Source organism: Dysidea avara, chromosome 8, assembly GCF_963678975.1.
Source record: "Dysidea avara chromosome 8, odDysAvar1.4, whole genome shotgun sequence".
Taxonomy (NCBI): domain Eukaryota; kingdom Metazoa; phylum Porifera; class Demospongiae; order Dictyoceratida; family Dysideidae; genus Dysidea; species Dysidea avara.
This window is the reverse complement of record NC_089279.1, coordinates 27,039,283-27,065,648: the sequence shown is the minus strand read 5'-3', so window position 1 is coordinate 27,065,648 and position 26,366 is coordinate 27,039,283. Positions and strand designations below refer to the sequence as shown.

At 36.0% G+C, this 26,366-nt stretch overlaps 3 protein-coding genes and 1 long non-coding RNA gene across 4 annotated transcripts; 1 reads left to right on the top strand and 3 right to left on the bottom strand.

Annotated features, from left to right (window-relative positions):
• Window positions 1–913: 913 nt before the first annotated feature.
• On the bottom strand, window positions 914–6,025 carry LOC136264895 (uveal autoantigen with coiled-coil domains and ankyrin repeats protein-like). The gene is made up of 31 exons (XM_066059661.1): window positions 5,917–6,025; window positions 5,634–5,808; window positions 5,525–5,587; window positions 5,409–5,465; window positions 5,340–5,360; window positions 5,238–5,282; window positions 5,117–5,181; window positions 4,967–5,071; window positions 4,746–4,774; window positions 4,624–4,687; window positions 4,544–4,574; window positions 4,379–4,492; window positions 4,180–4,332; window positions 3,518–3,823; window positions 3,306–3,467; window positions 3,186–3,242; window positions 3,007–3,141; window positions 2,890–2,956; window positions 2,762–2,841; window positions 2,678–2,714; window positions 2,582–2,628; window positions 2,472–2,531; window positions 2,387–2,428; window positions 2,164–2,240; window positions 2,045–2,111; window positions 1,931–1,997; window positions 1,747–1,877; window positions 1,661–1,691; window positions 1,563–1,609; window positions 1,443–1,505; window positions 914–1,396 (listed from the first exon to the last, which is right to left on the bottom strand). The coding sequence occupies exons 2-31, from the start codon at window positions 5,745–5,747 to the stop codon at window positions 914–916; spliced, it is 2,820 nt and encodes a 939-aa protein (XP_065915733.1). The 5' UTR covers window positions 5,748–5,808; window positions 5,917–6,025.
• Window positions 6,026–7,578: 1,553 nt separating this feature from the next.
• LOC136262685 (probable outer membrane protein pmp20) lies at window positions 7,579–15,130 on the bottom strand. The gene is made up of 2 exons (XM_066057053.1): window positions 8,945–15,130; window positions 7,579–7,870 (listed from the first exon to the last, which is right to left on the bottom strand). Exons 1-2 carry the CDS (start codon window positions 14,593–14,595, stop codon window positions 7,756–7,758), a joined length of 5,766 nt encoding a protein of 1,921 aa, XP_065913125.1. The 5' UTR covers window positions 14,596–15,130; the 3' UTR covers window positions 7,579–7,755.
• A 2,898-nt stretch (window positions 15,131–18,028) lies between these two features.
• Window positions 18,029–24,108, top strand: LOC136262697 (protein phosphatase 1D-like). Its single transcript, XM_066057066.1, has 2 exons — window positions 18,029–19,504; window positions 23,402–24,108. The coding sequence occupies exons 1-2, from the start codon at window positions 19,195–19,197 to the stop codon at window positions 24,058–24,060; spliced, it is 969 nt and encodes a 322-aa protein (XP_065913138.1). The 5' UTR covers window positions 18,029–19,194; the 3' UTR covers window positions 24,061–24,108.
• A 1,768-nt stretch (window positions 24,109–25,876) lies between these two features.
• LOC136262706 (uncharacterized) lies at window positions 25,877–26,340 on the bottom strand. The gene is made up of 3 exons (XR_010704280.1): window positions 26,292–26,340; window positions 26,174–26,236; window positions 25,877–26,120 (listed from the first exon to the last, which is right to left on the bottom strand). It is a non-coding gene; the product is annotated as an uncharacterized lncRNA (long non-coding RNA).
• Between the last annotated feature and the right edge of the window lie 26 nt (window positions 26,341–26,366).

Here is a 26,366-nt window from a genome sequence, read left to right as displayed (position 1 = left end):
AGAGCAGCAACTTTTGCAGTGATACCTGCTCAGCTGGCCTCTTTACTGAGGGAACATTGTATTAGTTTTACCAGTTTGGTCCAGTGTTATGTGGCCACTGGCCTTTATAATGAGGTGGCCCTATTAACGAAAATTAAATAAATATAACATAATGGAAAATACGTTTGGACTTGCTGGACCTGGCCACTATAATGAGGTGGCCACTAAGTGAGGTTTCACTGTATTAGTTATTCAGACATTAGCCTGTATGAATGAATTTTGAGGTAGCTCATGCACTCAGGTGTCAGTAGAATAAGCATCCTGCATACAATATACATACCTTGTCATTCTTTAATTGTCATTGTGGACTATAATTGAATAGGTTTTGGCCCCTTTAAAGTCACTTGTAAGATGAACAAAGTGGCTGTAAAAATTGAAATGGTAAGTTGATGATTGTAACTAGATTTCCTAAAGGGGTAGGGATGAACTGGACAGGGATGCAAGCTAGCGAGACATTTTGTGGTATAATTGATGCAGATCTAGAATTCAAGTGATAAGATTCATTAAGTATCTGTGGTCAAAATTCTTAGGCTACACCATATTAAGGTATATAGTGTTACCCGTCCTCCACCCACATCATGTCTATTAATAAGCAACCCCATTTAATAGTCACTATTACTGGTATTATTCTCTAATTATAAGAAATATACATATTATTTCCTGTCAGTGCTACTATTGTAATGGACCTTCTGTTATGCGGGGATAACTTTGAAAGCACACCTCAAAAGTGTTAAGTTCAAAGTAGGTTAGTAATAGCCATATTACCAAGAGTTAATAATAGTAGTTATTAACTCTTGATATTATTAACTCTTGATATTACACTATTATACATTCTGTACAGTCTCACAACATATATCAGATACCAAGACTGTACTTAGGTGTCTCTATTTTTGATGTCAACTGAAGTAACTTTGAAGCACTCAACTGGTTCCTTAGGAGTATTCTCATCTCTTACCAGTCTGTTCTTTACCGTGATGGTTATGCTCATCCTTTGAGGCTTCATTCTTCTTTTGCCATTCATCTTTCCATGACCTTCTATTTGTAGTGATCCATTGTCTTTTGTATTGCTTGTATTTCTCATATCCTTTAATGGCAAAAACTGACAATCTTCCATTCTATTTCTTTTACCAATTGTCTTCCCTTGTATTCCTTGACTTAGAATTGATCTTGTTTCTTCTTCTGCTGAGGATGACTGGACAAATGTGTCCCACACTGAAGTGCACCAAAATGTACTGGTGTTATTTCTGCCATTACTGGTTGATGTTTTAGCAAAGGAGGTATCCCTGGCTGAATCCATTGCAGGTACATGTGCACCTCCAGTGTGGTTACTACTGGGAAGGACTGGCAATGTGGTATGCTGTGTTTAATAAGTAACATATTTGTATCAACAATCAGTATGTTACCACAATATTGTTTGACTTTCTGTTAAGTTTATAGTCAAGTTGGTGTGGCATTCTTAAGCCCAGCTGTACGTATATAACATCTTACATTTGGTAGTAAAGAGTTCATTATAGGATGTTTACCTCCTTGTATAGCATGTCCTTCACTTTACTTTGAACCTCTTTAAGCACTACAGGATAGTAATGAAGTGGAATGTGTATCAAGAATTTAGTTTATTCACCTGGTTTGATAGTTTCTGAGAAAGATGCAGCCTGTTAGAATATATGCACATACACTGACTGTATAAATCTATAGCTAACACTCAACCTTCTTGTTAGTGTTCTCTCTGTCATTGTGTTCTTTGAAGACTTGTACCCTTTGGTGATTACTGCATAATCTGTTAAGGAATGACAATGAAGTTTGAAGTCCTGTTGACAAATTTGAAGTTGTTTTATTTTCTAAAATTTGCGCACATTTGAAGTAAAACTAGAACAATATTATCGTGGTCTACCATCCAGTGAAAGTAGAGCTGAAATCTTGTCAGCATGGTGAATAATTTCAGCAATGTGGGCTTGCATCTTATAAAACACTAATTTAAACATTAAATTTGATTATGTTTCTTTACTTGCAGTTTTGCTTCTTCCACAAGCTGCTCCCGTTCAGACATAAATATGTCAATTTCAGACTGCATTCTATTTGATCACTGTTTTTGCAAGACAGGTGACTATGAAGTTTAAGGCTTACTCTGCAATGTGCTTCTCTAGTATGCCATTCATAATGCCTAGTCCTTCATGTAAACGCTTGCTGATTAGCTCAGGATACTATATGATGTTGGGTTGCATGTGAGTATACAAGTATTTATTTATTTTATTTATTTATTGTGGCTTTATGGCAAAATCCAAAGGTCTGCAGGCAACCTGTGCCTGCAGCCCAGTACATGCAAGTACAGTGATATGTGTGAATTCACCTGAGAGTCTTTGTCTAACTGCTGAATACATTTCTGGTATACCTGCTAACCAATTTATCTGCTAATTAAAGTGATTTTTTTTTACCTGAGGGTTTGCTCTTTTAAGAACCAAAAGTCTTTTCTGTTGTTCTATCATGGACAGGTTCTGTGAGTTTACACAACTTACTTACCAATGTTGCTACAGTTATCGCTTACCACATGTTGCAAATACAATGCAGAGCTGGTGCTGATAGTAGTTAGAGCTGTGAAATAAGTGTAGACTAAACTTGTGTGCAATAATACAGGAATTACCTTCAGCCATCCTCGTAATAAAATCTTGATATGTACCCTAATTAGAAGAGGAATACAATTAAAACTTAATTTCAATTTAGTTACTTCAGTTTCTTTTGAAATTTGACTAAACGCAACTGGATGATCAGTGCTAGTTCCATTAATCTGTCCACTACCAATTATCCCTATATATTATTATTGATGTTTACACATTGTATAGATCACAGCTTTACCATCTCTCTGAAGTTGCTTGTTTACAAAATCCACTGCTGATCCTACACTCTCCACAAACTCAGAATACTGAATAAAGTGATAGACTATAATGTACCGTTTATTGTACACATACGTACATGTTCAATGATGGTTTTCTTGCTTTCTTCTTCCTTGTCTACAATCCACTGGTATTCTCTGTTTTCCTGTTTGCATTGCTCATTTACAATGTGGTCAACTTCTTTAATTGTTTGACCCATATTAGTGTATTCCACCTATTAGTAGATTAATATACAAGTATCCACTAGTATCAGTTTACTATAGCATGAGCTGCTTTATCATGTTGATTTGTCTGATTAAGGCTATCAACAGGCTCCTGTAAACAATACAGTAAGAATGGCATAGAGTAGCACATTTATAAGAACACTTTCACACATACCTTCACCAAACTATTTAGAATATTTGCATGGTCATTTTTAAGATGTTGTGAATTGAGTTCATCTTTGGCATGTAGGTCAAGGAGTGTTTCCACAATTTTCTCTGAGGAAATTGGCTGTGGTTTGCTGCTGGAATTTCTGTTATGACCAGCTGATTCCTGAGACTACAAAATAAGTGGATGTGAGTAATCCAGTTTCTCATTTACGTACATACCACTGATAGATTGGGAGTGTTTTTGGACCATATCTCTGGTAACTTCACTACCGGATCTGTTGGCTTATAGGTAGTACTAGGTCTTTTATGACTTATGTCAGGAAATTTTGTCATTGTGAAAAAGTTAGTGCTACTGTCTTTCTTGTTATTATTAATACTGGCAGTTAAAGGATTAACTACTTGTTGCTTCTTATTGCTTAGTGGTCTTCTCCCAACAGTAAATGTGTTCTTTTTGACTGCACTTTTGCTGAACACATTGTTCTGTCTGTGTTCCTCTTTAACATTAGCACCTTTGTCCGTAGTGGTCTAAATAATTGAAAATAGATTGCACTAAGTCTTGTTTTACATATTCATTTGTATATACTTCAATTCTGTGTACCATGCATTTACCAGTGTATAATAGAATTATATACTTATGCATACTATGCTTAAAAATTTGCCTTCCAGCTTGTTCTAATAGGCAATGTAGCAAAGCTCCAGCTTTACTATGCAATGCATGGCAAATTGGTATTCAGCATAAACAGTACTGGGACATTTCTTAGTACCACAAAATATGTAAATATCTATTTTTATAAGAAGACGCTACTTGTTTATGTATGTGTGCACTGTTTTTAGTGCTGCAATTATTCAGTGACATCACAACACTTGAAATTATTTCTTACTACTATTGGAGGGAGTGTAGGTGAATTTGTGCCAGAAGTGTCATCTTGATCATCACTGAGCCTTGCAGATGATAGTTGGTCTGTTATCATTTTGCCGCCAGCACTATCCATAGTTTTCTTCTTGTCTACAATCTTTTGTAAGAACTCAACTTCCTAATTGTTGAATAAAACTTTGTGAAGAAATTTTTTCACTACATACTTTGTTAGCTTGGCTGAGTTCCTTCTTTAGTCTATCAACTTCACTAACCATAGCCTTCAGGTTAGTCTTCTCTTGTAGCAGTTTGTTGTAAGCCACTTTGGTGGATTCCAAATCCTTTTTAACGAAATAGCTATGAGAGAATGAGGCCTTTATTTAAGTACTCACTCTTTGTTGGGTGGAGTATTTTCTCAACAATCTGTTTTTATAGAATTACCAAACTATAAATTTTAACCACTATGACTTGCTTTGCATTTTGGGCCACAGTCTGTGTATGTGAGTTCTGCTCTTGACTGATCGGTAACTTTGCCACTTTTTAATCACAATAGATTTGTGAAGTACACAGTTAGTGTATAATGATGATACTTACTCTCATGGTGATTTCCTTGTGGTGAGTCACTTTGTACAGAGATGAAGTTTAATATGCACAAAGCAGTTAATATAATATGCACAAAGCAGAAACTTTACCGAATGTGTGTTTACTTAATTAAGTATATGCTTATTCACAGGAACCTTGTGTGTTAGCCTGTTATACGAGGCTTTAAAAATAATTGAAATATTTTTGTTACCGGGTTACTTGTAGGTGTTTACCTGGTAGACGGTCTATATGAAAGTTGCAAATTTGCTAAGTTGGCAGTGGATGTGATAAGTGTCTTCAATTTATCCAGTCCTTTTAATGCCTCATCATAAGCATGTCTAATGATTGAAGAATGGTTAATCACATATGCCATATAGACTTACTGGAACTCGTGATGCTTTATGTCTTTTAATAATTCTTCAAGCAGCCTCTCATCAGATTCTATATCCTGGTATGTGTGAAATTGTTAATCAGTGTTATAGTTTTGTAAGGAAGTCATCTTACAGGTTTGTAAAACTTCATACAGATATCTAGCTGTTTCATGTAGAACTATTAACACAATTCATGAAAATTTTGACACATTTAATAATTTCTACAGTGGCTTACTGCGCTAACTGTCTTGAGAGCCTATAAAGGTAAAATATAGACACTAAATTTTAGACAAAATTGTCTTACTGTTTCTTTCTCCAAACGAACATTCTCAAACTTTTCTATCAACTTCCTAACATGGTCCTAGTGATAACATATATTCGTTACTATTGTACACATGCTGCTAGCTAATGTTCACTTACTACTTCTTCATCTGTAATATATGATTGCGTTGGTGGTCCAAATTCTTCATAGTTTGCTATTATCTGTTTGAAATTAAAATTTATTTAGCAGAAGAAAACTGTTTGCTACCTTTTCCACTCTCTCATTAATTGTTTTGAGTTCTTTGTAGACCTCAAGTCGACTAAATGGTGAGCCATCTTTATTGTCACTTCTTGTACATGTTGCTTTCTTCTTCTTAGGCATGACCCGGTCAAGTAATCATGTAGAGGTAGCTACCTATACCATACACCCAGCCGTAATCCATCTGTGGTGAGAAATTTTAAGGAGGGTATATCACATTTGTTGGGAATTAACACCTTCCATTCCTACATATATACAAAGTGTGATTACAATGACGTGTAACATCACTTACATAATAAGATTGCAGGGTCATCTTCTCTACCCTGTAGAAACTATACAGTATTTGGTCTACCTGTAGTACCTGCATGCTGAGTAAATTAAAATTAATGCAACTGACATTTTAGCACTTGGTTTATTATTACAAAAAAGTAAGAATGCTTAACTCTGTATAGATAAATCACTATATTATTCATGAACACGGCTTACCTATATCTGTACATGCTATTCTAGGCTTCAATTGTGCAAATGATACAGCACAATACAGTGGAAACTCTCTTATCTGGATGGTCTGGTACATACTACCATCCGTATCTCAGAAATGTACATAACTAGTTATTATGCTAAAGTGACTATAATTTAAATACATTAATTTTAATGTTTGTATTGTTATCAATTAGTGCTATGCAGTTTAGTAAGCAGAGGGATATTTACTTGGTTGTATCATCAGTATGTGACGCAGTCCTAGTAATAAAAGTAAGGAGATGAACAAAATGAAAAATTTCAGGAAGTCACTACAGAGCATTCATGGTTACTCCCTGGGCTGTGAAAATGCATAACAACCAAGTGGTAGTTATTACGTATTTTAAAAAGTTGTTGAATAGTTAGGTAAACAGCAACCTTTAGGCTCTCTCCTTGTGCTTTCATCTAAACCAAACTTCATAAGCTACAAGCCACATGACTCATTAGGGGCTGTCTGGACAATGATGAATAGAGATCCAGATAAGAGAGGTTCCACTGTATGCAGTGGCGGATCCAGGATGGGGCATTTGGGGCAAATGCCCCCCCTCCCCCCTTCAAGGAATTGCATACAAGATCGAGATACTCTAATAGAGCAGTCAATTACTCTAATAAAGCAGTCACAATGTTCATGAGGCAGTGTAGCTTACCTATGAAGCTATAAATAGGATTTTATTTTACATAACAGACGTGATATAGTTGGTAAGGATAACTAGGTATTATTGTCATAACCTTTTTTTTTTTTTTTTTTTTGGTCTTCAACTGCTTTTTAGAAAGGTGCCCCCCCTCTTTCCAAACTCTGGATCCGCCCCTGGTATGGTGGAAATGTCTACGTTAGTAATCATGATGGAGAGATGTCTTTCCATTGGAACGCTGTAAAAAATTAGTGAATTTTACTACTAATTTTTGCCACAATACTTACTGTTTTTGTGTAGTGACATTCACTACTCTTTTGTAGTGACCCTCACTATGTAGTGGTGAACATCACTACATTGTAGTGACGGTTACTACAAAATTAGTAGTAAACATCACTACACAAAAATAGTGAGCATTTAGTAGTGGCCTTCACTAGTTTGTTTTTACTGTAAAAGTATATGGAGTAATACCACAAAAGTTTTCAAGGTCAAGAAGTTTAGGTGCATGACCCATGGAGTTACGTATTATATACTTGGAGTGGGGAAGGAAATACTTTATGTCACCTGTTACACCTGCACTAATCACTTGACTTGTTCTTTGTGATAGTCAGTAATGGTATATGGGATATGATGGGTAGTTGAAACTGTCTATAGCATATGTAAATGATTCACTGCACGTGAATACTGAATGAATAAAGAAACCAGATCACTTACAGTATGTATGCATCGAAGAGTGTAATTGAAATGTCTGCTATTGATTATGAAATTTTGTAGCACTTCTTGCACGCTACAGCCAACATAAGCAAGGTACAAGACTTATAATACAATAGTATGTACTAGAAGTGTCAATTTAGCATGTACCTATGCAATGTCTTACATTGTATGCATTTACGACCAATGTTTATTCACACTCACAGACAGACACATACACAGTGTACATACACACATTCATGAATGCATTTGAAAAATACTGTTGGTAATTATATAATACTACAACATGTTGCTGTCATCACATCTGATTGGTTTTCGATATCATTCAGGTCTTTCAAAAATGGCTCTTGGTAGTCACTATCATCATGAGGTTGTGAATTGTGGCTATGTACATGGATGACAGATGAATAATACAACCATAAGAAATTGGTATAGCAATGCATACAGTTAAGTAACTATGGAACTTATTAAAAAAGTAGAAATAGATTTGAGTCCACTTTGAGGTATGGTCATCTACAGTCCAGTGGAACATTAGAAATTAACATTTGAGTAGAGATTATAGAAATATAAAGCGATGAAGCATCTATATATAGCTGTGCAAATGGAGATTTGAAATATCTTAGCTTCGTGGCTATACTATGCATTGACAGGCTAATAGCCAGCACAGGCTATATGACTGAAGTAGGAATTAATATCCACTAGCCTAGCTGTAGCTTACCTCCCTTATTTCATTGCTGTTATTTTCTCTACTGAAATGTAAAATTTGTTAAATTTTATTCATTGTTGGTGAACTATATTATAGCTTATACTGTAACAAAAGACAGAATGGTGCAAGACACATTTTTTAAAAATGTCCACTCTAGTATCAATTACTGAAAATGACATGGCCATTTCACATTACAAACAAGAACAGTATAAGAAAGTGCCTTCTTCAATTGATCCAGTCACTACAGAAATGTAAATAGCTTTTGTGATACAGTTAAAGCCATAACTTGCTACCCATAAACCAACATCTATGTGGTAGTGGAGGAAGAAACAGGATACAGAGGAGGACAAAGGTAAGTCCATAATGCATGAATTGTTGCTACTGCGGTTGGTGAAAAGGCAGGTCTTGGGCCAGAGCAATGAAGAAATCAATCCTGTATATACGGCTGTAGTAATCAAGTAATTGTATGTATGAGTCAGTCAGTAGAAAATTCAGTATAATAGATTCATAGAAGCTTGTTGGGTCACTCTGAAGCCACATTTGGGTTTGATTATGTGTAACCAATATTGCCAAGCTGACATGAAGGAAAAACGAGACAGGTGTTTTAAGATGATATTTTTGAAAAGAAAATCCCAAGTCTTCATGATCCCAATTATACTGTACTAGTGTACTGTATGCTTTATAATTGTTATTCAAATATTTATTGCATATATATCAACAACTGCTTAATCATTATTGTTAACTTCACTTACATGACAACATTTCTCTGAGTGCCATAGTCTCTCATGGGTACATAGTCATTGCCAACAGAACAACTGGTATTAGAGCCAGACCTGTGACGCAATTGCATAGTCACTTTCTTGATTGTGGCTTTGTGTAAATACAGTTCCACGACAACAAATACTATTAAAGGCAGCACTGTAAAAATGAAAGTAATCGAAAGCAATAAATCTCGAGCAACATTATCAATGATTGGTGTCATTGAAACCAAGGACATTAATTGTAAAACAAAGCCATCAAAAATGTTGAGAATGTTATTTTTATATGGTCTCATTATTAGCAGTATCAAGGCTAATATTGTGCTTGTAGCAACTAGTAAATACTGAGTAGTGATATAGTTTGAAGGGTTTGCAATGATTATCACAATAATGACCACTCGACATATCATGTAATAAGCTGCAAACCAATGATACTTGACTTTGTAACTTCCTTGAAAGTAATCCAGAAGTGGTTTCACTTTAGTAAAGTTGATAGATTCCACCCTAATTAAGTTGGTAATTCGATTAAGGAATGGTTCAAGTAGAAGAAAAAGAGGGAAGCCGAGTACAATTAGTATTACACATAACACTGCTGCAATCATATAAAATAGGTGACGGCCATGAAAATACTGTACATCTGGTGATAAATAAGTGTAAACTTTATCCACATTATGAAATGTCAGTGATCTCAATAGCACCAATGAAGTTGTTGCTACAGATGTATATGATAACAACATAAGATAGCAAATAACATGTATAATCCTTCTATGGCGTAAAAAATCTGAAAATTTCTTTGATATCCTTGCAGTTTTACAGATTATTGCAACAATAAATGTGACAGCTAATGGATGTACATAATGGATAAACTGTTGATCAATTCCACTGATGCCCCTTACCAAACAAAGCTGTCCTAGAAATTGTGGAGTGATTTTAGCAATGCTGGACATAATGCTAACAGTTGTAAACACTCCTTGTGAAAGATACAAATTTTGTCCCAGTAAAATATCAAGCATACTATAATAGTATGTAATAGCATACAAGTAACCAATTCCATCATGACGGTAAGCGGTGATAAACACTAATGTAACTATTATTACCCAGTATATCATTGTCAATGAGATGACCAGTACTGTTTGTCCAGTTGTACACTGATTGAGTCTCACACATTCTACAGAATCAAATGAAAGACTGTAACCTTCTTCACAGCCACCACAGGCTGTACCAGATCTGTGTGAATTACACTGGTTTTGTCTCTGAGGTGAAAGCTGGTAGTATCCATTAGCAGTTTCACAACATGTGAAATTGCAATAGTTGTTAGGACAAACTGATACAGTTGATTTTTCATTAATTTTACCAAACCAGTAACCACTCTTGATAGTTGATGTACTATCATCAGAACACAACAAATTATCAGTGTCATTGTAGCATACACAGCTTTGTGATGCATCGTCATAATGGAAACCGGGATGGCATGGTGATAGTTCAATTATTAGCTCTATCGAAACTTTTGTAGATTCAGACTGGCTACCATCCAGTGAAGTAATTGACATTGAAAAGTTAGTTACGGCAGAAACCTCATTCCCTATAATTGTGATGCCTCTAAATGTATCACACGATATCAATACAACCTTGGGACCATCATAAATGTAATGTTGTTTATTTTTACTATTTACCACAAATTGTGTTGCATTAGTACTTCTATCAAAACGATTCAGCACACAGGCATCGATTACAATTTCTTGCCCAAGCATGATGTCCTGGATTAGGTATTTATCACAGCTTCTGTTGTTGTGATTATTAATACAAGTAGCTGGATGATATAGTGCTAGCTTACTAGGAGGAGTATTGATGTGTTCAGTAAACTGGCTATGTTGTAAAGTGTCATTATTAAAACCCACAATAATATTGCTGAAACATTCTTCATCACATGATGTTGGTATATCTATGTAAATATCAGGGCCAGTGGAGGCAGTGTTGTTACCAAAACTGGTATGTATAGTATTAACTGCAATTTTACTGTCAGTATTTTGTATTAGATCACCAAATACAGCTCCGCCAAATTGATCAGCAAAATTATATGTGTACACAATGTTGGAATCATCATTAAATGATAAAGTAAAATTGCTATCGAGTTGTATAGCTCCACCATTTGCTTTAGCTCTGTTGCTAATGAATTGCGTAGAGGAATCTTCTGCAAATGTAATACTGGACTGTATGATGGAAACTGCACCACCGTTTCTTGCCGTGTTATTTAAAAATGTTGTTGAACTATTCCCTTTTAGTGTCACATCACAGTTGTAGTCAATATATAAACTTCCACCATCAAAGACAGCTTTATTTTTAATAAATGTAACATTAGAGCATTCTTTGATTGTAGTATTACAATAGTCATAAGAATAAATGGCCCCACCGCTGGTACTTGTGTTATTGTAAAATGCTGTTTGGGTATATCCTGAAAAACTAGTATTAATATTGTGAAACATGTAAATAGCTCCACCAGAAAATCTACAGCCATTGTCATAAAATTTTAAAGTAGAATTTTCCTCGAAGGAGATATTGCACTCATAAAGAGAACCAATAGCTCCACCATTAAGGTTAGCTTCATTGTTGATAAATGTCACTTGAGAATTTCCTTTAAAGTATATAGCTGATTGTCTGGTTAAATATACTGCTCCACCTCGTTCCACAGCTGTATTGTTGTTAAATCTTACAAGACAGTTTTCTTCAATAGTCACGATACTGCCACTAAATGAATATAATGCTCCGCCATGCTGCATAGCTAAGTTTTTCTCCAGTGTAACAGATGAATTTCCACTAAATGTGATACTGGAATCTGTAATAGAATAAACAGCTGCACCATCCTGTCCAGCTACGTTATTCCTGAACAATATCAGTGAGTTTCCTCCAAATGAAACATTAGAGCTTCTAAAAGATGCTATAGCCCCACCATTCAGTCCAGCTCTATTATTACTAAAGGTCACACTAGAATTTAATTCAGATGCAATGTAGCACTGCCTTCTGGAATAAACAGCTCCACCTGTTTCTGCAATGTTAGCATTAAATGTTGCTGATGTGCTTCCACTGAACAAGACACTGCCACTGTCTTCAAAGTGTAAGGCTCCACCTTCTGTGCCGCTGTTATTATTAAATACCACATTTGAGTTTCCATCAAAAGAGATGACACAATTACTTAAACAGTGAATAGCTCCTCCATATGACGCCTTATTGTCACTGAACATTGTTGTAGCACTTTCCTGAAATGTGATGATAGAAATAAATAGTGAATATATAGCTGCCCCATACTGGGCACTATTTTCAATGAAATGTACTGTTGTGTTTGAAGCAAATACAGCATCAGAAAATGTTGTGAAATATATTGCTCCTCCAGCTTCAGAAGCTTCATTTAAGGTAAAGCTTACTGTTGAGTTTCCATATAATCTAACACCAGAGCGAGTCGTGTACACTGCTCCCCCATTTGAGGCATGACTACCAGTAAACTTGACTTCTGCGCTTTCTTCAAATGTAACAGCAGTAATGGATTCATAAATGGCTCCCCCTTCCATCATCGCACTGTTTGTATCAAATAGAATTGATGCAGTCCCTCTAAATGTAATTGTAGACTCAGTTCCATAGCAAGCTCCACCACTTGTCATTGCCCTATTGTTGACAAACATTACTGATGTGCTTTTGCCATCAAATGTAACAACAGAACGAAATACATTAATAGCTCCTCCATAGAATGCCACATTATTTAAGAATGCTATTGACTTGTTGTTTCCATCAAATGTAACAGTACAACTAGATCCATATATAACTCCTCCAGTTACATCTGCATTATTGCTATCAAATGCCACCGACATGGAAAATGTGATGAAGGAACCAGCTCCATAAATAGCTCCTCCATTGGAAGCCTGATTATTAACAAACGTTATTGACTTGTTGTGACCATCAAATGTTATTGTACAACCAGATCCATGTATAGCTCCTCCATCTTCACCTGCATTATTGTTATCAAATGATACAGACATGTTTCCATTAAATGTGATGACAGAACCACCTCCAAAAATAGCTCCTCCGGTTTCAGTTGCACTGTTATTTTCAAACATTACTGACATATTTCCATCTAATATAAGATTAGAACCACCCAAATAAATTGCTCCTCCATCCCTAACTGCAATATTATTGGTAAACATTACTGACATGTCTCCTCTAAGTGTAATATTAGATCCACCTCCAAAAATAGCTCCTCCCATTCCATTTGCATCACTATTAATAAAACTTACTGTCATATTTCCATTGTACGTAAGATTAGAGTTACCTAAATAAATAGCTCCCCCACCTCCAAAAACAGCTGATGCACTATTATTAGCAAGTATTATTAAAGCATTCCTTCCATTACTGAATGTAATATCAGAATTAACTCCATAGATAGCTCCCCCACTTATGGTTGCACTGTTCTTAATAAGTGTTATTGACAGATTAATTGTAACTTTGGAATATTGTATAGATATAGCGCCTCCTCTGGCTGCATTATTGTTTTCAAATGTTACTGCTGTGCCTTTGTTACCAAAAATTATAAAAGAACTAGCGCTATCAATAGCTCCTCCTGCATCAGATGCTTTATTATTAATGAATGTTATTGAATTGTTGTTTCCGTCAAAGGTAATAGTACAACCAGATCCATGTATAGCACCTCCACGTTTGCCTGCTTCATTGTTATTGAATACCACTGAGATGTTTCTACTAAATGTGATGATAGAACCACCTCCAAAAATAGCTCCTCCAACTTCAGTTGCACTGTTTTCATTAAATGTCACTGACATGTCTCCATTAAATGTGATGACAGAACTATATCCAACAATGGCTCCTCCACTATGGCTTGCACTATTTTTATCAAATGTTACTGACATATTTCCAATGAAGGAAATATTAGAGCCACCTCCGAAAATAGCTCCTCCAGTTCCGTTTGCATTATTATTAATAAAACGTACTGACATGTTTCCATCATATGTAAGATTGGAACTATCTAAATAAATAACTCCCCCACTAATTCCACTATTATTAGCAAATATTACTGAAGCAATTCTTCCATTACTAAATGTAACATCAGAATACTCTCCATAGATAGCTCCTCCACCTATGGTTGCAATGTTCTCAACAAATGTTATTGATGTATTAAATGTAATATTAGAATACTCTCCATATATAGCTCCTCCTCTGATCGCATTATTGTTTTCAAATGTTACTGATGTACTATCATTGTTTGCAACATTAAAAGTGTCTCCATGAATACTACTCCTTTCAGAATGCAAATCTCTGCCAAATATGATGTTCGAATTTATGCTATAAATGCCACCACCAGCAGTGGCTTCATTTTGCTTGAATAATACATCACCATTGAGATGCAGAATACTGTGTGAAATGAAAATGGGTACTCCTTTATTGTTAGTAAATACAGAATTCTGTAGTAAAAGCAGATCATTAAATTTGTAGCTTGATATCCCATAAAGATAAACCACACTTTCCGCAGCTCCATTTAAAGTGAAACTGCAATTATCAATTACCAAAACTAGTTGACTGTGACTTTCAGAGACAGACGAAAAATGCATGGCTGTACCATTTCCCTTGAATTCATTGTTATACATAAACTTACAATTGCCAATATACACATTTCCCGACACCTCTGACAGTACAACAGCTTGTCCTGCTGAGTGATGGAATGTACAGTTATGAATTGTGATATCAGATGAATTGTAAAAACCAACTCCAGGAGTTGGTATATCTTTGGAACCACACCTTTCCCAGTTGATACCTTAAATAGTGATATTTTTACAGGAGACAAACTTTACTCCTCCAGTGCTGTTACAGTTGATTGTGGTATTTAAGTGTCCAAATATTGTGATGTTTTCAAGATCTTTTAACACCACAAATGAAGACAAAGCAGTGTTGTTTGTTATATTGACAACTGTATTGCTAGTTCTATTAAACAGGAGACTGAAAATTGAAGGAATTGTTGTATTGTACAGTTCATTATCTTGAAAACTTTGATTACTTGAGTCACTCACTTCTGTATCAGCAGTAGCCACCCCTTTTTTGAAATCCTTAATCCCTTGAAAGAAGACTACTAGTAGCAGTAGAAAACCCTTTAGCATCTTTGATGTTTTAGCTTCAGGAACACACCACCAGCAGGGTAAAATAAACTGAACTATGTGTGTATAATATAGACAATCTTTTATAATACAGGAAGCCATGCATGCATGAATGTGGTAAAACCCCCAAAGGCATTGCATTACCAGTTAGGTAGCAAACACAGAATGCCAAAGGTGCTCTACACACCAGCCAAGGCCAGGGAGTTTGCAAAAATAATTTGATGTAAAGCAGAACAACTAGCTATTGTACCTACTGTAGTATGCTCATTGCAGGTATGACTTAATCTTCAGGCTACTCAGTTACCAGCCAAATACCACACTTTATGCTTACTACAATGTACCATGATTTTCCAGTCCACTGTCCTATGTATGTTGACACATATTATGAGAAAAATAGTGGGATTTGAGTCACTGTGTGTCTTATTACAATGAATAATTGTAAATATATACTGAAACTATTGCATGTAATGCTATTGTAATGCCTTTATCAACCATGAAAGACCCTTCAGCCACCTGTTTTGTAAGTTCATGTGTAATTGTAATAGGACAGTGGACTGGAAAATCCCAGTACTTGCTGTATGTGATAATCTGTTTATCATGTTTCATTAACAAATGTATCATGTACGCCATCAATCTATATCAGGAATAAAATGCTATATAGGTGATCAGAGACAACATTCTTAGGTACATAAATGTGCTATAATATGAAAAACAGGATGCATATTATAAACATGTAGACTACAAAAATTCCCTTAAGGCACTTCAACAAGTCAGCAATATCATCATTCCTTTTGAGGAAATGATATTCACACTCACTAACCCCACACATGCCACAATAATCTGCATAGTACATGTGGCTATTTTAGAAATATACATGCATACCATACTGCCTGAATGTGTGGTTACACTGCCTCACTGGGGTTTCCAGAAAATGTAGCCACACACAGATTATTATGGCATGTGAGAACATATGTTATGTGTTGCAAGTGTCTAAAAGTCATTTGGACATAAATGATTGAAGTCTGACATGTTGACATATACAGGAGTAAACTACATGTAATTCTAACTTGCTCATGATGGTGAGGGAATAGGGATTCTAGTGGGGGAGGTGGAACAACATGTTGAGCAGAGGTCAGCATGGGTTGTGGTTACATTGGCTGGACCTGCAGTTTTGACCTTGTTTCACTAGATCAAAGTTCCTATGAGAGCCATACCCTAGAGTCTAGACTCTGCTAGTTTAAGCATGATATAGGAACCATGCAATTGCAAGTCGTTAGGAGACATTCGACTCCGCAATATGTTAGCTATGTGTCATAGCAAGAGTACATAATAATAGAAGAGGGGCCCTCTTCTATTATTATGTACTCTTGGTCATAGCAAGCAGAGTTGAAATCAGGATTTTAGATTACGTACACAATCCTTGTTGATTTGCTCCAGTGATCCTTTAACTAACTTGTTAATAAATAATGAAAGCTCACGTATGTGAAATGTTATATATAGCAAGCCATGCAGCAGGTAGTGGTTGTGCATTGGCGCATCACAATTTCACAAATGGTAGCTATGTTTTATAATCCTAGCCAGATTCGTGACACACTATGAAGACTGGAATGATCACTAAATAGTTGGGATAGAGAAAATAATCTGACCACCTGGCAGACTCATGTAAATGTTCGAGCATAAATTGGATGGCTGCAGGATCAGGTCCAGTCATGGATAAATAAATGAATAAATAAATAAAATAAGTATATGATTGTCTCAGTCACAAGTGCACATTATTACATGTGGGAAAGACAAGCAAAGTGAGGCAGCAGCTATCCCACTGGTAAATATCATCCTATTCTACCAATTAAGCCATGCTGCAGTTCTAAATATGATCATAATAATAAATATTACACTTAACCTTTTTGCTGTAGCCCACATGTTTACTAACAAATTGGCTTTTATGTACTTCATTTAATGTGTCACTTGAAGCCATATGCATTTAATGTGTCACTTGAAAAGGTGAGAAGTATGCAGGAAATGTGTATTAAGTTTAAGCACACTTGTAGTTTTAGGTTGCCAAATGACAATTTTAACTCTTGATTTTATAATTACATAACCAAGTAATAATAATAATAAGAACGTGACATCATAATAATAATAATAATTAACTTTACAGTGTACATATACCTACATACATACAAGTTGCAGATGTTGGTATGATAGAATTGGGACATATGGCAGCACACTGATGGTCCACTCACATCCTGTGTCAGTGGCCTTTTGATCATAAAAAGTGCACAAGGAGGCTGTTTATTGCTGTTAGGAGAAAAACTGCTTTTTACCTTTATGTTTTATGTCAAACAGCATGTTTGGTTGGTTTATTTGATGAAAACACTGTTAATCTAAAGAGTTACATTGAAATGTAAAAGTAAGCATTAGCTAAGCCAATTAATCAGTTATTCTATCAGTTATAGGGAGCCAATAATTGGTACAGTACAGTGACTTGGACCAGGTCACAGTCCATACTCACTACACGTAACTATAGGAAAGCCACATAATTAAAAAAAAGAAACAGTATTTGATTGGGCTTTGGAAGATGTGTGTGCGATGCATGGACTCTACAATATACACATTATAATACTTGGTATCATTATAATGGTGTTTGGGTTGAATGAGTTGTGCTTTCTTTGATATCACAAGATGTTTTAATGGCATATTACTTTTGTCTTTATACTATAGGAATACTGCAGGTGATATTCAATGTCATTGGAACTATCTATGATGTTGCAACTAGTGAATCATGATATTAACCAATTGCCATGCATCTCCAAGTGACCATAGTCTACTTGCTGATCCATGTACCTTATACTACCATAGTATACAAAGCGGAGTCTACTTTTTAAACTTAATTTTTTACAAATTTAGTAGGAAAAATGGTGATTTAAGTGTTTTGGCTATAGCTATATCACAGTTATTGTTACCACATGAAAAATGGTGCAGCCTTCAAAAGCCTGGGTGTGAAATCAAAGGTGGTGACCAAGAAATGGCTGTAATTATGTTAATGCTAATAAATTTTAACAATGGCTGTGCATTATTAAAATTAACATCATATCTTGCATTGGCTGGCCTCCACCTTTGATTTCACCACTTTTTAACCCAGGCTTCACACACCATTTTCACATGCAGCCTTGCTGTTTTTCTGCGGATTTCACTTCTTTTTGTAATTTACAAGACCTTATAAGCAGCCTACTGACTTTGGGATTTCTTTTTACTCACATTTCTTTTTATCTACGTATATACAAACACAACAATGATTATTGAAAACTGAGTTTTAACTTCAAGATGCAAGAGTGCTTTGACAGCTGACCAATAATATATCAAATGTTCAAAATTATATCAACAAATCCATCAAAGCATGAAGAAAATGCCACGCTATATTCCTTTACTAAAACTTCTTCTAATAATTCTGGGTAATTTGTGCAGTTCAGTGGCTTTTGTCACATTTTCTTTAATCCATTTGCTTCTGTTATGCATTGGGGTGCCTTTTATCCCTAGAAATGACACTGCTTCTTCTTCCATTGAGGATGACTGAGTAAAAGGATTGCACACTATACTGTGTTGGAGTGTAGTAATGTGTTCTCTTCCATAGGTAGATAAGGTTTTCAACAGAGCCTTGTTCTGTTGTGGCTGATCATAGTCTAATGATATACTGTGTGTAGAGGCAACAAATGCTGTGAAATTGATAAGAACACAAGAAACAGATGTCAGCACTGTCGCCTGCAAAAATGTGTTGATGTTGGAATGAAAAGGAATGGTAAGGATGTATAGCTAGCTGGAGTGTATAGAGGATTCCAGAAACAAAAGCCACACTACTTCCAAAAATGGTCAGTCGACTATGATGCAGCAATACTTTAGAAGAATTGTCCTTTCATATCATATGATGATGGGACTGGCAAGCAACAAAGCACAGCTGCATGTGAAGCTTCACAAATTAAACTTGTCAATATATTTTATAGTCTGTCGGCGCACGCCCCATTCGCAAAAAGTTTAGGGGCGTGCGTTAATAGAAGACATGTGCACACCCGTAATCTGCGCTATTTCAGTCACTTGGTGATGGCAGCGAACGTGCAGCTAGTACAGTCCACTGGATTGATTGCCAGAGGACAAAAGATGAAAGGAGATCGTTCAGTTTGTGAAGATTTTATTACCGTGGAAATTATACGAGAGAAAAATCGCGAAAGAATCGACTTTCTGGCCTTGTTTGATGGCCACGCTGGAGTTGAGGCAGCCGAATATGCTCGTGATAACCTCTGCCAAACTATGAAGGTGAACGAAGATATTTACAGCAGTGATCCAGTGAAAGTGTCGAGAGCTATGGAGACAGCTTTTATGAAGATCCACGAGGACATGTGGTCAGCTAGAGGTAAGACTGTCCTATTTTCATTTATTATCAGTTGTTTAGTTTAAACCACTAAAATCTGAAGTACTCCAAGACAAACAAAGAGGCAATGATGCACACCCGAATGTGCTTTGTAACTATATAGCTACACTTACCCATGCACCCACTATAAATAAGTCTAAAGCTCAATTAAATGTATATCTGTTGTATGCATGGCTAGCATTTTGTTATGTAGTGACAAGCACATAATACACAGCTTTGATTGGTACTGAGCTGTGATAAATATGTGTTTTGACTAAGCACATGTCACTTGATGTTCAGTTGATCCATGTGTCACCACATGGCTCAGACAATGCAAAAACATGCACTTTTGAAATGAATACTTGAAAGCTAAGCTGTTACTTACCCCTGCACAAATTACTGCAAAGTTAAGGAAAATTAGGTATTCAATTTCCTCAGTTAGTTTTGTTAAAATAATTCATTGTCAGCTCTATACACCACATCAAAGGAAAGAATGGCACATTGAGTTATGGTTAAATGTTCTGCCTGTTGCACAACCTTACAACACAAGAATGATATGTGAAACCATAGATAATATGTGACCTAGTGGATTGGAAATTCCTGTTAAATTATTTAACTAGGATGTTAAATTATTTACCTATCCTAGTTACGATGTGCCAATATATTCGGAAATTTGTTGAAATGTAGTGAGTGGCTGTTTGGCTTTTTCTCGCTTGTTTGAAGGCGTGGACATTCCTTTTATATTGTTTATCATGTTGCATTGTGTACTGAGCAAGAACACAGCATGTCTGTGGACACTGGCATGGGAGAAATATTGTTTGCGACAGGTGACAATGGCAGGTACGCACCAGCTAATATTTCAGCACCAGTACTATTAGCCAACTTCTCGTCACCGTATTTACACAACCAAAGGAATGTGTGATACATAGAAATAGATTTTATGCCACAATACTGCTCAGCTTAAACAATTGCACAAAGTAGTGCCTGTTTTGTGACGTTTTATCGAAACAGTGGAATATACAGCGAAGCAGTGAATATCTAGCTAGCCTACTACACTCTACCTGCTACAAGTGGTGTAAACAGCAGCAAAGAAACAATGCTGCACTTTCTGTTTCTTCAGGAAATTTGCACAACCGTTTTGAAACACCATATTTCACCTTTAAACCTGAATTTTCTTACACTGTTGCTTGCTACTCACCAGCATCCCTACCCAGTCCAGCCTCCAATTAGTGTAGGTGGTAACTAACCCAACTGTAAACAACAAACACTAATTTGCTGGTTACAAGAACAGCCACCTGTCGAGGCCATAAAGTTTACGCGTACTGAAACGAGGATGGCCCATGACATCATTATGTAAATAATATGGGCGTTTCCAATCCATGTGTCGTATATTATCTATGGTGAAACATTCCTGTAATCCATCCACTTGTATAATAATTTGAGGCATGACACAAAAATTACCCTCAATTCGTGTTTAATTTTTATGTGGTATAGTATAATAATTGAAGGGGTCAGTGGAAAAAGGGGGTAACCCACATTTTGAGATTTACCATTTTGTAAAAACAAAATTGCTTGGTTAGGCATGTTAATAATGCTTCTACATAATGTAACTTAAAAGTTCAAGTCACAACCAAATTTAAATTTACATTAGTCTACGGCAATTCAGGAATGTCAGAAAATTCTATGTAATGCCCACTATACATACATTTTATTTTTCAAATGTGGGTTACCCTCTTTTTCCACTGACCCTTTCAATTATAGACAGCACATAAAGCTGTTGGCACATTAACTGCAAATCAATACCTTTAGGGAAAGCTCTTGATGTATGCATTGTAAATATCCTGAATGCATGCACATGTTGGCTTCAATAATAATTATAGTCAGCCAGTAGCAAAAGTACTGCAGATCGAAGTCATGCTGGGATTGGCTTTTTTTTCAATACTTGTACCGCTTTACTTTAGGATACTAAACTCAACGATTTTCACTTAGGTTCCCTGGTAGTCTCCTCGTACAGGCTCTGCCTTCTGTGCAAACCCTCCAGTGCCCAACTGGTAAATAATAAAGTAAGGTAGAAAATTTATCAGAAGCATTTCAGTCAGATTGCTTTAAAAGCATGTTTGGGCTTGGCAGTACCCTTGAAGGTAATCATACAGTATGATAGTACTGTATAGTAGGGACCACAAAGTAGTAGGCGTGGCTCACGAAATAACATCACCCCAAAACAGCCTCAATTTCCCCTGACAACGATGAGGCAGTATTGTTTAGGTACAACTAAGCCCAACATGTTTTCAGTTCGACCTGAAACGCTTTCAACAAGTTGCTACAGAATTTTTTTTTAAATTATTTAGCAGAATTTTCTACTGACTGACTGAGTAAGTAACTGACTGATGCCTTCAGAGAAGCGTAACTCAGTAACGGCTAAGGCTACAGGCTTGATTTTTTCACTGTTTGACGTTGCTTCAGCCCGAGAGGTGCCTTTTCGCATACTGCAGTACGTACAATACATTCTTCATGGGATTACCAGTGCCCTCCTTTGTGTCCCATTCATCTTTGCTGACAAAGAAAAGTGTCGCTTCCCTTCGTAACAGAAATCGCCCGTATTTTTCATAGTGGCTATTTTGTCTGCAGAGGTGCTTTTCGAACGGTTCTTGATTCGTACTGCTATGTAACGGATTGAACATAGCTGACAATGAAGTGTAATGGATACTTCACTTTGCAAACGAATAATTAACATAGCTAGGGTGTGCAGTGCTATTTCAGATGCGGTATGTGTGGGTTCACCAGTCATAATAATTATTTACAAAAATAGTCAACAAACAAGTACACAAAAAATTTGGAATTTTCTACTACGGTAGGGACCATAGCACATCGATAAAAAGTACTGAAACATTGCAAGTTGGAGTAGTCCATGATATTAAATCACAGAAGTAGTCCATGATATTAAATCACAGTAAAATGATAAGAAGTGTTATATCCCTACTGTGCGCATTTCCATTATGGTATCTTGAGCACAGTAGGGATATAACACTTTTTATTGTTTTACTGTGATTTTATATCATGGACCACTCCAACTTGTTTCAGTACTGTTTGTTGATGTGCTATGGTCCCTACTTTAGTTGAAAATTCCAATTTTTTTTGTGTACTTGAATAATTTAAGGTTGGTTTCTGATAATATATTTGGTGGTAAAATATAAAAGACCTTTGTTATCTGTACTATACATTACTAACTGCTGTGTTTTTGAGCACTTTTGTTATTGTGTTGTAGTGTATTTACTTGCATAGCCATCAGAGGATAACAATTAAGGCAGTAACATAGTATCATTGCAGCTGCCTCAGTAAAAATTAGGTTGAATGACAAGAAGTTAGTATTGTAGAAATACTCTAATAGAGCAGTCACATGTGCCACCATGGCTTTAATGTATCCATTTGTGTGGGGGTGTGCCATTATTGCAAATTTTTTTCTTACTATACTTATCATAAGCTTCAGTTTAGAAGTCATTCTCAGAATGAAAGCCGCATATACAAATCCCTTTTAAAATTTGCACAAAATTACTAGGATACAAAATGTGTGAAATCCTTGTAGCTACTTGACTGGTCATATGCACAAATTTCAATGGCTAGATGTTGGATTAAATGCAATGCAGTTATATTCTATATAGTTACATTGTAGCAGTCATGGTACATCTTCTCTTAAGTTCCAAATCAAGGACACAATAGTAAGGAAAAAGATTTAATGATTTTTAGTTCAATGCATTTTTACCTCTGAAAGAAGTGAGCCTCTTAAATTACCTGGTCCCAAATGTGTTTGTTAAAAACAAGTTCCACTGCATTCTATTGTATGCCTTTTTGTTGTTTTATTTATAGTAGTACTTGTCTAACTGGTAAATGTCTTCACAACAGACACATGGAAACAAACAGTCAAGGGTATACCAAGTTATGCTGGTACTACAGTGGCATGTGCACTGTTCAAAGCTGATAGAGTTCATGTAGCAAATGTTGGTGACTCTAAGATAATACTAGCATGTAGAAATCCTAACTATGGTGGATTAGGAGAGCCTGAAATTCTGGCAAAAGAACTTAGTATGACTCACAGACCCGTGGATGTTGAAGAGAGAAAGAGAATCGAACATCTTGGAGGAAGTGTCTATGTTAGTGCTCATAGAGACACTCGTATCTTGTGGGAAGGAGACGGGCTTATACCATGTAACTTTCCAAGACCAAATCTATCAAGAAGTCTAGGTGACCTGTGGAGTGTTACAAGGAGTGGGGAATACTTAATGTCACCTGTTCCATACACCTGCACCCATTACTTGACTAGTAGTGACTTGTTCTTTGTGATAGCCAGTGATGGTATATGGGATGTGATTGATCCACAAGAAGTAGCTGAAATTGTCTATAGCATATGTAAAGGACCGACTGTAAGTAAAGACTGGATGAATAAAAGAAACCAGATCTCTTATGCATTGAAGAGTATAATTGATAAGGCTTACTTTACATGGCATTGTAAGAATCTCAGAGCAGACAATATTAGTTGTGTTATTGTGTACTATACAATGTAATCATTGCAGTTAGATAGATATCAATTCCACAATGCTGAAATTTATATTTGATGCAGTTAGTCAAATTATCCTTGCAGAAATATTTACTTAAACCAATTGCATGTCCATATTTTAGATTTGTGTAACGTGGTTGCTCATGATTATGTTGTTAGGTAGGTATGTACACTTCGTATACTTAATGTAATAGCCAGAGTAAATAATGGAGAGTTATTTACTCTTGGGTAATTCATGATCATCCTTGAGTTCAAAATAAAAACAGTCAAATAATCTAATAGAACAGTCATCACATGTACAACTAGTATTTGACAGTCCTCCACAAGAATATGAAAACTTGCATCTACAGCATCATCACATGGACATATGTGGCCTACTTTGTAATTATCCACAACATGCCTTTGAATACAATATACAAGGGATACATAGAGTGGTCATTTTGTTTGCACTATAGCAGTTAGTATAAATGTGTGGAGATTGACCAGGTAAAGGTACAGCCCCCAGATGCTGACCATCATGCTGTATACCTTAACTTTATAACAGCTACACTGTATATAAATGTTGCAAAACTGGAATTATATAATGATAATGTTTCAGTTGCAAAAGTAAGCTAGCCTGTAGCTACAACTAACAATCTCCACTAAATATCCAAAGAATAGATTTTTTATTATCAGCAAGTACAGTTTGGTATAACCTGAGAAGAAGAGAGGTTCAATTTTAGCTCACACACTGATGTGTGTTCCTAGTAGAAAAATTTTAATGATGGACATTCTAATAAGAGTGGTTGACTGTTCTATAGACTTTGAGCAGTTTCAAATCAAGTCTTGCTCCTATGTAATACAATTGTGATTTCCCTCACTCTTTCCTCCGCCCTTGTATTAATATCACCTGTACTATAACTTCTACTAGCTGGCACATAGTAAAATTTAGGAAGGGAGTGCTTCAAAACTCTATGCACTGCCCCCAGTCTAAACCACTCGTGGCAATGCATGTATTAGTTATTCAGAGGTGTCACAGCAGAGTAAGCACCCTGCAATATACGTACCTTGTCGTTCTTTAATTGTCATTGTGGCCCCTTTAAATTCACTTGTAAGATGAACAAAATGGCCGTAAAAATTGAAGTACACATTTAGTTGATGATTGAAACTAGATTCCCTAAATAGGTAGGGTGAACCGGAGAAGGATGTAAGTTAGCCAGACATTTTGTGGTATAATTATTAATGCAGATCTAGAGTTCAAGTAATAAGATTCATTAAGTATCTGTGGTCAAAATTCTTAGGCTACACCATATTAAGGTATATAGTGTTACCCGTCCTCCACCCACATCATGTCTATTAATAAGCAACCCCATTTAATAGTCACTATTACTGGTATTATTCTCTAATTATAAGAAATATACATATTATTTCCTGTCAGTACTACTATTGTAATGCACCTTCTGTTATGCGGGGAAAACTTTGAAAGCACACCTCAAAAGTGTTAAGTTCAAAGAATTTCAAAGTAGGTTAGTAATAGCCATATTATACTGTATTATACATTCTGTACAGTCTCACAACATTTATCAGATACCAAGACTGTACTTAGGTGTCTCTATTTTTGATGCCAACTGAAGTAACTTTGAAGCACTCAACTGGTTCCTTAGGAGTATTCTCATCTCGTACCAGTCTGTTCTTTACCGTGATGGTTATGCTCATCCTTTGAGGCTTCATTCTTCTTTTGCCATTCATCTTTCCATGACCTTCTATTTGTAGTGATCCATTGTCTTTTGTATTGCTTGTATTTCTCATATCATTTAATGGCAGCAAAAAGTGATTGTCTTCCATCCTATTTCTTTTACCAATTGTCTTCCCTTGTATTCCTTGACTTAGAATTGATCTTGTTTCTTGTTCTGCTGAGGATGACTGGACAAATGTGTCCCACATTGAAGTGCCCCAAAATGTACTGGTGTTATTTCTGCCATTACTGGTTGATGTTTTAGCAAAGGAGGTGTCTCTGGCTGAATCCATTGTAGGTACATGTATACCCCTAGCATGGTTACTACTGGGAAGGACTGGCAATGTGGTGTGCTGTGTTTAATAAGTAACGTGTGTATATGCATTATCAATAATAAGTATGTTACCACAATATCATTTGACTTTCTGTTCAGTTTATAGTCAAGTTGGTGTGGCATTCTTAAGCCCAGCTGTACGTGTATTACCATTTGGTACGTAGTTAAGGATTCATTATAGGTTGCTTACCTCCTTGTACAGCATGTCCTTCACTTTACTTTGAACCTCTTTAAGCACTACAGGATAGTAATGAAGTGGAATGTG

What these genes read in the sequence shown, in the direction of transcription:
- LOC136262685 (XM_066057053.1), bottom strand. Translation starts at nt 14,595, where the DNA reads ATGTATAACAATGAATTCAAGGGAAATGGTACAGCCATGCATTTTTCG. An exon ending in ACTCAGAGAAATGTTGTCAT is followed by an intron (nt 7,871 to 8,944) that starts GTAAGTGAAGTT and finishes CCATGTACATAG; the next exon opens with CCACAATTCACAACCTCATG.
- LOC136262697 (XM_066057066.1), top strand. Translation starts at nt 19,195, where the DNA reads ATGGCAGCGAACGTGCAGCTAGTACAGTCCACTGGATTGATTGCCAGA. An exon ending in GGACATGTGGTCAGCTAGAG is followed by an intron (nt 19,505 to 23,401) that starts GTAAGACTGTCC and finishes TCTTCACAACAG; the next exon opens with ACACATGGAAACAAACAGTC.
- LOC136264895 (XM_066059661.1), bottom strand. Translation starts at nt 5,747, where the DNA reads ATGCCTAAGAAGAAGAAAGCAACATGTACAAGAAGTGACAATAAAGAT. An exon ending in TTAAAAGAGCAAACCCTCAG is followed by an intron (nt 2,429 to 2,471) that starts GTAAAAAAAAAT and finishes ATTGGTTAGCAG; the next exon opens with GTATACCAGAAATGTATTCA. An exon ending in CTAGAGAAGCACATTGCAGA is followed by an intron (nt 2,112 to 2,163) that starts GTAAGCCTTAAA and finishes GTGATCAAATAG; the next exon opens with AATGCAGTCTGAAATTGACA.